Source organism: Armigeres subalbatus, unplaced genomic scaffold (genome assembly GCF_024139115.2).
Source record: "Armigeres subalbatus isolate Guangzhou_Male unplaced genomic scaffold, GZ_Asu_2 Contig2088, whole genome shotgun sequence".
In the NCBI taxonomy this organism is placed as follows: domain Eukaryota; kingdom Metazoa; phylum Arthropoda; class Insecta; order Diptera; family Culicidae; genus Armigeres; species Armigeres subalbatus.
In genome coordinates, this window is record NW_026942933.1 from 29,135 (window position 1) to 40,781 (window position 11,647).

General features: G+C 38.3%; 1 protein-coding gene across 1 annotated transcript; it reads right to left on the reverse strand.

Moving 5' to 3' along the window:
- Positions 1-7,318: 7,318 nt before the first annotated feature.
- Positions 7,319-10,805, reverse strand: LOC134203749 (uncharacterized). The gene is made up of 4 exons (XM_062678616.1): positions 10,534-10,805; positions 10,095-10,442; positions 8,349-9,085; positions 7,319-8,272 (listed from the first exon to the last, which is right to left on the reverse strand). The coding sequence occupies exons 2-3, from the start codon at positions 10,440-10,442 to the stop codon at positions 8,936-8,938; spliced, it is 498 nt and encodes a 165-aa protein (XP_062534600.1). The 5' UTR covers positions 10,534-10,805; the 3' UTR covers positions 7,319-8,272; positions 8,349-8,935.
- Positions 10,806-11,647: the final 842 nt, after the last annotated feature.

Here is an 11,647-nt window from a genome sequence, read left to right on the forward strand (position 1 = left end):
AATGCCTTCTTTCTGGAATTGCAGCAACTAGTCCATATCTGCTCTAAAAATTTGTTTGTAAATAAGTAAAAAAATAAGTAAAATAATAAGTAAATAAATGTAAATAAGTAAAATAAAATAAGTAAAAAAGTCGGCTGGTTAGTTGATTAATTGTTTTGTTGGTTGCTTGGTTGATTGGTTAATGTTGATTGGTAGCTTGCTTAAATGGTTGGTTGTTTGATTAGTTAGTTGATTGATTCGTTGGTTATTTGGTTAGTTGGTTGCTGCTTGATTTGTTAGTAGGAAGAATGGTTGATTGGTTGGTTTCTTTTTGTTTATTGATTACTTGATTGGTTGGTAATTTGGTTGATTGGTTGCTTGACTGATTGATTGATTGGTTGGTCGGCTCGTTAGTTTATATGTTGATTTGTTGGTTGCTTGAATGGTTGATTAGTTGGTTGGTTGAATGATTGCCTGGTTGATTGGTAGCTTGCTTGAATGGTGGGTTGCTTGATTGCTTGGTTGATTGGTAGTTTGCTTGAATTATTTGATTGTTATTTGGTTATTTGGTTATTTGATTGATTGCTGCTTGATTTGTTAGATGGTAGAATAATTGATTGGTTGGTTGATTGCTTGCTTGATTGGTTGGTCGGCTGGTTAGTTAACATGTTGTTTTGTTGGTTGCTTGGTTGGTTGATTAGTTGATTCGTTGCTTGATTGATTGGTAGCTTACTTGAATGGCTGATTGCTGGATTAGTTATTTGGTTATTTGGTTGATGGGTTGCTTTACCGTTTGATTGAATGGTTGGTCGGCTGGTTGGTTGATTAGTTGTTTTGTTGGTTTCTTGATTGGTTGATTAGTCGATTGATTGATTGATTAGTTGATTGGTTGGTTGTTGCTTGATTTGTTAGTAGGTAGAATTGTTGATTAGTTAGTTCCTTGATAGTTGCTTGTTTGGTTGCTTCACTGTTTGTTGGTTGATTGATTGGTTATTAAATTGATTGGTTGCTTGATTGGTTGGTTGGTTGATTGTTGGTTGGTAGAATGATTAATTGGTTGGTTGCTGCTTGATTTGTTAGTTGGTAGAACTGTTGGATGGTTGGTTGCTTCACAGTTGGTTGGTTGCTTGATTGGTTATTTGGTTGATTGGTTGTTTGACTGGTTGATTGATTGGTTGGTCGGCTGGTTACTTGATTAGTTATTTTGTTGGTTGCTTGATTGGTTGATTGGTAGTTTGCTGGAATGGTTGATTATTTAATTATTCAGTTGATTGATTGCTTGATTGGTTGGTTGATTAGTTGATTGCTTGATTGGTTGGTTGGTTGATTGTTGGTCGGTTGCTTGATGGGTTGATTTGTTGATTGCTTGATTGGTAGATTAGTTGGTTGGTTGCTTGATTTGTTAGTTGGTAGAATGATTGATTGATTGGTTGGTTGCTGCTTGATTTGTTAGTTGGTAGAACTGTTCAATGGTTGATAGTTGGTTGGTTGCCTGACTGGTTGATTGATTGTGGGTCGGCTGGTTAGTTGATTAGTTGTTTTGTTATTTGGTTTATTGGTTGGTTATTTGATTGATAGGTTGCTTGACTGGTTGGTCTGGTTGGTTGCTTGGATGGCTAATTGGTTGGTTGCTTGATTGATTGATTAGTTGGTTGGTTGCTTTATTATTGGTTGGTTGGTTGATTGGTAGCATGCTTGAATGGATGGTCGTTTGTGCTCGATTTGTTAGTTTGTAGAATGGTTGGTTGCTTAATTGGTTGATTCGCTGGTTGGTTGCTTGATTGCTTGGTTGATTGGTAGCTTGCATTAATTGTTGGTTGTTTGATTGTTGGTTGGTTGCTTAACTGGTTGATTAGTTGGTTGCTTGATTGGTTAGTCGGCTGGTTAGTTGATTAATTGTTTTGTTGGTTGCTTGGTTGATTGGTTAATAAGTTGATTGGTAGCTTGCTTGAATGGTTGGTTGTTTGATTAGTTAGTTGATTGATTCGTTGGTTATTTGGTTAGTTGGTTGCTGCTTGATTTGTTAGTTGGAAGAATGGTTGATTGGTTGGTTTCTTTTTTGTTTATTGATTACTTGATTGGTTGGTAATTTGGTTGATTGGTTGCTTGACTGATTGATTGATTGGTTGGTCGGCTCGTTAGTTTATATGTTGTTTTGTTGGTTGCTTGAATGGTTGATTAGTTGGTTGGTTGAATGATTGCTTGGTTGATTGGTTGCTTCATTGTTTGTTGGTTGATTGATTCGTTATTTAGTTGAATGGTTGCATGATTGGTTGGTTGGTTGATTGTTGGTTGGTAGAATGATTAATTGGTTGGTTGCTGCTTTATTTGTTAGTTGGTAGAACTGTTGAATGGTTGGTTGCTTCATAGTTGGTTGGTTGCTTGATTGGTTGGTTACCCTAGCAGCACAGAAGTTCCACATAGGTTGCTGTAACTCATATGTGACCGGATTCAGTCACAATAAAGTTACTGCAACCATTTTTGTCTGACTTGTGCTACTCGGGTATTTGGATGATTAGTTGTTTTGTTGGTTGCTTGAATGGCTGATTAGTTGGTTGCTTGATTGGCTGATTGGTGGCTTGCTTGATTGGTTGGTTGCTGGAATCGTTGACTAGTTAATTATTCAGTTATTTGGTTGCTTGATTGGTTGATTGATAAGTTGATTGGTTGATTAGTTGGTTGGTTGATTGTTGGTCGGTTGCTTGATGGGTTGATTAGTTGTTTTGTTGATTGCTTGATTGGTAGATTAGTTGGTTGGTTGCCTGGTTATTGGTTGGTTGCTTGATTTGTTAGTTGGTAGAAGGATTGATTGATTGTTTGGTTGCTGCTTGATTTATTGGTTGGTAGAACTGTTGAATGGTTTATAGTTGGTTGGTTGCTTCATTGTTGGTTGGTTGGTTGACTGGTTGATTGATTGTTGGTCGGCTGGTTAGTTGATTAGTTGTTTTGTTGGTTTCTTGGTTGATTGGTTAATAAGTTGATTGCTAGGTTGCTTAGTTATTTGGTTGATGGGTTGGTTGGTTGCTGCTTGATTTGTTAGTTGGTAGAATGGTTGATTAGATGGTTGCTTCATTGTTGGTTGATTGATTGATTGGTTGGTAATTTGGTTGATTGACTGGTTGATTGTTTGGTTGCTTGATTGGCTGGTCGGCTGGTTATTGATATGTTGTTTTGTTCGTTGCTTCAATGGTTGCTTGGTTGGTTGATTAATTGATTCGTTGCTTGATTGATTGGTAGTTTGCTTGAATGGCTGATTGCTGGATTAGCCAATCAAGCAACCAATCAACTAAATAAACAACCAAGCAACCAACAAACAATGAAGCAATCAACCAACGAATTAAGCAACCAGCCAACTATCAAGGAACCAACTAATCAACAGTTCTACCAACTAACTAATCAAGCATAACCAACAAATCAATCAATCAATCAACTAATCAACCAATCAAGAAACCAAAAAAAAAATCAACTAATCAACCAATTGATTGTTGGTTGCCAATCCAACCAACCAATCAGGTTATTTGATTGATTGGTTGCTTGCCTGGTTGATTGATTGGTTAGTCGGCTGGTTAGTTGATACTGTTTTGTTCAACCGTTCAAGACGAGTTTAGGACTCTCCATTTAATTCCACCAATTATTTTGACATCTTTGCAGATACGTATTTCGACCACAACTGTGTGGTCGTATTCAGTGTCTCGTACTTGACTCGACTGTTTTGTTGCTTGCTTGATTAGTTCGTAGGTTGGATAATTGATTGATTGATTGGTAGATTGCTTGATTGGTTGGTTGATTGATTGGTTGGTTATTTGGTTGATCGGTTGATTGGTTGCTGCTTGATTTGTTAGTTGGTAGAATGGTTGATTGGTTGGTTGGTTGCTTGATTGTTGATTGGTTCTCAATCTTACCAACTAATCAGGTTATTTGGTTGATTGGTTGCTTGACTGGTTGATTGATTAGTTGCTTGATTGGTTGGTCGGCTGGTTAGTTCATATGTTGTTTTGTTGGTTGCTTGGTTGATGATTAGTTGGTTGGTTGATTGGTAGCTTGCTTAATTGGTTGATTGCTGGATTAGTTGTTTGATTGGTGGTTGGTTACTTATTTGGTTGATTGGTTGCTTTACTTGATTGATTGGTTGTGGTTATTTAGTTGATTGGTTGCTTGATTGGTTGGTCGTTTCGTTAATTGGTAAGTTGTTTAGTTGATTGGTTAATTAGTTGGTTGGTTGCTTGATTGGTTGGTTGATCGCTAGCTTACTTGATTGGTTGGTTGCTGCTTGATTTGTCAGTTGGAAGTATGGTTGATTGATTGGTTGCTTGATTGTTGGTTGGTTACTTCATTGTTGGTTGGTTGGTTGACTGGTTGATTGGTTGGTTGCTTGTTGGTTAGTAGGCTGGTTAGTTGATTAGTTGTTTTGCTGATTACTTGGTTGATTGGTTAATAAGTTGATTTCTAGGTTGCTTGATTGGTTAGTTATTTGGTTGATGGGTTGGTTGGTTGCTGCTTGATTTGTTAGTTGGTAGAATGGTTGATTGGTTGGTTGCTTCATTGTTGGTTGATTGATTGATTGGTAATTTGGTTAATTGGTTGCTTGACTGGTTGATTGATTGGTTGCTTGATGTGGAATGCCTTCACTTGTCATAACATTGTCATGACGAGTTTGTACAATCCAATCCAACCAATTAACCTATCAAGCAACTAACCAACCAATTAGGCAACCAACCAATCAAACGACTAACCAATCAAGCAACCAATCATTCAACCATTCAAGCAAGCAGTGTTGTGCTGAATCATTATCAAACGATAATGATTGCAATTTTCATGTGAAAACTTTTAACGTGAAAACAGTAGGCGAGTTGTCGCCGGCGACAACTTCTCACATGTTGCACTCAAACGATAGTAAACACAGAATTTTCATTCAAACATTAATCTTTACTAATATCAGCTAATTGTCAACAGTCCCGTTATATATTCTATTTGGCGTTATGGTTTGATGATAGTAAGGAAAAATAGTTCTAAATGTAACGGTAAATGCTTCAAATCAAGATACGATTTTCAAACGATTCCTAATCGCTGGCGAGTTTTTATCACTTGATAATTTAAAAATAAGATCGCGGGTGAGTTTGATCATCCTCGATTTTTTGAAAATTTGATTTTTCCCATCCCTGCAAGCAAGCAACCAATCAATTAAAAATAAATCAAGCAAACCAATTAACCTATCAAGCAACTAACCAACCAATTAGGCAACCAACCAATCAAACAACTAACCAATCAAGCAAACAATCATTTAAGACCACTTCCAATCAATCAAGCAACCATTAACCAATCAAGCAACTAACGAATCAAACAAGCTATCAATCAACCAACTAACTTATCAAGCAAATAATCATTTCACCAACTAACAAATCAATCAATCAACCAACCAACTAACCAATTAACCATGCAAGCAACCAACAAAACAACTAATCAACTAACAAGCCGACCAACCAAATAACCCACCAATTAAGCAACCAATTAATCAAGCAGCCAACCAATTAACCAACTAACAAATCAAGCACCCAACCAGTCAACCAATCAAGGAACTCACCATTCTACCATTCAAGAAAGCTACGATCAATCAAGCAACCAACCAACTAATAAAGCAATCAAGCAACTTAGCAATCAATTAGGCAACAAACCAATCAATTAATTTATCGAGCTGAGTCGATTGATGTATTATGTGGATTTCCGGATATCCTATTAAAAGTTCGTTTTTAAGTGATCCTAAGATATGTATTCGTAATAATTAAGGCACAGAGAACAGACGTTCATCTTCATTCGCGTGCTTGTGTAAAGTTTGTACTGGTCATTTTAAAGTATGTCGTTATGCTCCCGTTGCGCGGTGCTAGTGTGCTGATAAATATGGTTAAAATTTGCCGTGTTTTACTTTTTAGCGCTAGTGTTCATTCCGAATTGCTCCTAGGCTCGCTCCTAGGTGGCAGCACTACATTGTTTATGAAGTGTATGCCAACGCCATCACTTAGTGGAATTGAGTTTTTATGTCGGGCAGCCTGCGTTGGCGGCGCTGAGGTGGGATTTAAATCTTTGTTTAGTCGTTTTTAACGAATTTTGGTTCGAGCATCCATGTCTGTTCTCTGTGATTAAGGGCCCTCCTTAGCCGTGCGGTAAGACTCGCGGCTACAAAGCAAGACCATGCTGAGGGTGGCTGAGTTCGACTCCCGGTGCCAGTCTAGGCAATTTTCGGATTGAAGCAATTCTCGTCCAAATATTTCATATTGTACAACTTGCAAAATATTTAGTCCCAAATCATGACCTGAGGTAACGGATGAAATTGATGCTTCTTTCGTACAATCACAGAGAACCGACATGGATGCTCGAACAAAATTTCGTTAAACACGTGTGTAAAGATTCAAATCACACCTCAGCGCCGCCAACGTAGGCTGCCCGACATAAAAACTCAATTTCACCTAGTGATGGCGTTGGCATACACTTCATAAACAATGTAGTGCTGCCACCTAGGAGCGAGCCTAGGAGCAATTCGGAATGAACACTAGCGCTAAAAAGCAAAACACGGCAAATTTTAACCATATTTATCAGCACACTAGCACCGCGCAACGGGGGCATAACGACATACTTTAAAATGACCAGTACAAACTTTACACAAGCACACGAATGAAGATGAACGTCTGTTCTCTGTGGTACAATAGTCTTGGCTTGTACCACCTACGAATTTGTGCGAATTGCTCAATGCTAATGCTGATGCTAATACGGGAAAACTTGCAAAATATTACCTGACCCGCATAGTTCAAGACCATTCGACCGCCTTATCCTGTATTATCCGTGACCATTAAAAACTAAACATGAAAAATAACATTAATATCCTTTCGAAACAATAAGCCCACACTACAGTTGATTGTTTCAACAATCTGGTGGATGGTGAATCGCGATTTTACAATATGAGTAAAGGGCGGTTAAGGTGACACGGGAAGCACAACCCATTATCAAATCGTCATCATTTCAGCATTGAACGCCTAATTTTTTTTTCTACAACAAATATGATTTTTAAAAAGTATCACCGACGCGTGCTTACTCGCAACGCAATCTACATGCTGATACATTTACAGATACACCAAACAACTGAAAATCGAAATACGCCGCTCCAAAGTTGCGAGGTGATAATGCTAGAAAGAGACAAAAGATAGGAGAAATAACACGGTGTTCAGTGCCTCCCCGAGTCACCTTAAGTTATGTTACAATAAAAAAAGCGATTTTTCGGTGCAAAAATTTTCGTGGACTTTCAAACAAATAGTTGATTTATAATCCATTTTTTGAATGGTTTACCGTATATTGTACGCTAGTTTGATCATTGAACCATAAAATTTAGCTAAATACAATAATCTTAAACGAAACTGGTTATTAATAGTGCAATATGGTAAAAAAAACCTTTTCCTGTGTTTCCTGCAATAGTTATATGTATTATTGAATAATTTAAAAAAATATATAATAAAGAACACAAATGGCAAAAAGTAAGTAGATGTAACAATGTATGTTCAGCTGGAGAAACAGAAGTTTACACGTACTTATTATATGCCATTGTTTCTTTTTCAATTAAGTTTTTGTTTGCTAGTTCTAATTTTATTCAGTTTGTGCCGTACTATATGACCTACATAATGTATCCATATCGATCACGTCACGATATTGTTCGTCCATGGACATATACCACAACATCGCTTCACCCAAGATCACTTTAGTGATGTGAATCGACGTATTCAAGCTAATTAGGGGGTTTTCTGTGCGACTTGTTGTCGAGAACTGGATACCGACACGTAAAAAAATAACCTTATATGTTATGGCAAAAAACCATTCGAAAATACTTATAATCTTCATTATGCCACCTAATGAATAATTCAATATCAAAAAGCTAATAAAATTCATAAGCTAAAGAAAAGTATAAGTTTCGGAATGTATGCGGCTAATGCGATGTATAAGTTTTTTCTTATACATATCATTAAGCACCTGCTTTGGCTAAAAAGTATTAGAAATATTAATAATAAATAACATTAATTTTTTTTACGTGGATGAATCGCCACCAACAATATCGTCGGAATCATTCACGGCAGCAACATTTTCTTGAATTAGCAACCGTCCATCGATATAGGCCTGTACAGCCGGAATCGTTTTGGTGGTGTGAATCGTCGACATCGAGATGATTTAAGGATTGTCCTATAGAGAAGCCAAGACTGATTGATCTCCGCTCCAGGTCAGTATTGTCGTAAATCCTAATGGTATCGCTATTGTGCTGAAATTGATATAAAAAATCGTCAAAAATATAACTCTCTAAGAACTTGTATATATAATGGTAAAGTGCAACTGACCTGTTTGGAATCGCTCGAATTGGATGTTGAAGTGTTTGATGTGATGCCTTTCGCTACTATAGAGTATTCTTGTTTCGAAGAACTTACATACGACCATGCACTCCAGCTTGTAGAAAGATTGCTCCCCGAACGCGACCAGATATATTATGTTTACTGAGTACTGCTGTACGAGGAACTTCCATCAACTCTTTCCGGATGCTGCTGTTGATTAATTTTAGCTTTTTCAACAGCGTTCTATTACTTCTGGTGTCTAACATAATGTCAGTACAATTAACAACGGTGTTTTGTGAAATTGAGGATATAGGGAGGAACGTTTCCGGTGAGAAGTAATAATTGGTTGGAACATAAGTCGCAGCAGTTAAGCTGTTACTTCATTCGCTGACAACATATGATCGTTTTCGTTCCCAGGAAGAGCCTGTGTTCACAAAAATGGAACAATCGGTGTTTTCGCACGAATCGCGCATATCCTCAAACCTCTAACCTCAACTAGTTGGAACGGAGATCAGCAACACCAACACATCAGTTTAGGAGCTCTAGTCCCGATAGTTTCTGACAGTCTCTGAGACTTGGGTGCTATTGGGGTAGTTTTAAACTGATCCCATCGCGGCTGAATTGATCGACTGTAGCTTTGGCAGTGGAGCAGTTTCTGTTATCTTCATCATGCTGTTGGTACTTCTGTTTAGGTTGGCCCTTTTGCAAGGCTTGATACTTTCGGTCAAAATTTCTTCAATGAATGTCTGAAAGCAAGAGAAAATAGTATTCTTAGATTTTAATGTTTTCAATGTTTATACGCATTAATTCTATCATTTTGTTTATTTATATAACACTTAAAATTCATAAATTTACTTTCACACGGCAATCCATGAGTCACAACGTTAATGGGGAATAGTTTTGAAGAATGTTTCACTTCAAAGTCAAAGAAATAAATTTCACTTCAAAGTCAAAGAAATAAATTTCACGCGATAAATGGGAACGATAATAGTATTTCATTATAGTTTTCTAGTGGAAAAATAAATTTCAATAACAAACAACAAACAAATGAAAAAAAAACAACTGAGCTAAACTTTTGACAGTGAACAACGGAACAACTAGGCGCTGCAACTTTGACGTGGTGCTACGTACCTAGTTTAAGATTTCAAACAATAAATAAAAATAATTTAACAATATTATTTATTGTCATATCAAACAGTTGTGTGCTTTTGAATTGATATCTTTCAAAAATAGCATGACAACATTGTTTATCACAATACAAGAAAATGTCGAAGAATAATTCGTTATTGTTTAAATATTTCAGTCACTTATCATTGAACATAGCCACAAGTTTTTGTATTACAGTTACATTTTGCTTTGAATCAACTTAATGGTTTGGAACATGACTCAAATTGTTTTTTGTTATGCGGGCCTCCAAGCGGTTACTCCGCCGACAAAAGGGATTACGATCATCGTCGCCTTCTATCAGATTTGTGTGTTTTTCTACCGAATTTGATTTGTAAAACATCTTCGTTAATAATTGTATACTTTTTCTGCCTCTTGGTTGATTATTTCAAAGAAAATCCGAATACAGTAAAACGGTCCAGGTAAATCTGAGTAGACGAGCGTGATCGGGGGAGCGATCCAAGCCGGAGGCAGCGCTACAAAAAATGTTTCTTCCTATATATATATATATATATATATATATATATATATATATATATATATATATATATATATATATATAAATAGTCTGAATGTGTGTTCTATTCTTACCCATAAAAAAAAACAAAGAGAATGACACAATTCCGCGAAAGTAAAGGTGCTCAATCGGAGATCCACTTTTGCGTACAATCCACCTACACCATACACACAGGCGCTTCCGCTGTCGTTGCTGGTGGGGGCAGGGTTCTCCGCCGATTGGCGTTCGTGATACTCCTGGAAGCAGGGCGCAATGCACAAGTTCGTATGGCACTCGGGACAGTGGTACTTGGTTTTCCGTCGCAGTATCCTCCTTGTGTTCCAGCAGAAATTGCAACCCAGCGCGGGACCCTCCCGTACCACCGGACAGTGGCTAGACCGTTGGCTGTCCAGGCCGGGTATTTCCTTCGATCGGCTGCTCATCTGTATGAGAAGATAGATCAACTCACTGTAAATACTGGCGTTTAAGTACAAAACAAAGGTAAATTTTGATTCAGGAAATGTTAACACTTACCAAAGGAGATGAAGCAGACCGCGACAATTCGTCGCCTTTTATGCGAATTGAACTCGGCGTTGATGAACTCAGGTCGGCAAGTAGCACTGCGGCGGTGGAGCTGGTGGTGCTGGTCGTGGAGATCGTTGTGATAGGAGCACTAGCACCTCCGGTACTTGTATACTGGCAACCGCACTTCCCGATAAATGGTGCTGGTGCTGCTGTTGGAGCGATTCCATATCGGAAACGAGAACAACCGTTGGACTCGATGTGCGATCGGTTTGCAGGTGGATTTGTCGGATTTGTGGAATTGGGGGTACGGGTGTCGACGGTTCATCGTGCTGATCGGGTGCTGATCGCGCTTCCGGTGGAGACGATACGGCCGGCGATGTTGGAATGATCGGTTCGGAAATTTGCCTTTCAAAATGATGGTACGCCGGAATCGTCAATAGGTTTTGCGGGTACATGTTCGTTACGTCCAGCGTGTCCAAGTCGGACCCGTACTGCTGACCGGACGAGGATGAGTCACTTCCTTTCTTTATCCGCTGCTGGCGGAATAAAGAACAACCGAAAAGTTGTTGCTGTGCGGCACGCGAGGAAAAACAGAAAAACATAACAAAACATAAACAAAAATGACAATGCCATCTGTTGTCCAACTGACGTGGTTCAAATTCAGGGGTTTCTCAATGGTCGAGTGATTGTAATTATTGTAATCCGTCACTCCCCAGGGGTATATAGTGGTGCCCGGAAAAATGGCCACCCCTCCGTCTATGTATTCGTCAATGTTACTACTGTTATCAATTTCAAGGTGGGTGATTTTGAAGCATTTTGCAAAAACTCATACTACCCTGAGACGAGACCTGCAAAGAGGAAAAAATGTAACTTCAGCTGCTGCCAGCCAACTGCTGTCACGAACTGTCAGGTGCAACCAGCAGCTTTTTGAGTGAAAGTATTGGCATTGACGAATACATAGACGGAGGGGTGGCCATTTTCCGGGCACCACTATATACCCCTGGGGAGTGACGGATTACAATAATTACAATCACTCGACCATTGAGAAGCCCCTCAATTTGAACCACGTCAGTTTGACAACAGTTGTCATTTTCATTTTTGTTTATGTTTTTGTTATGTTTTT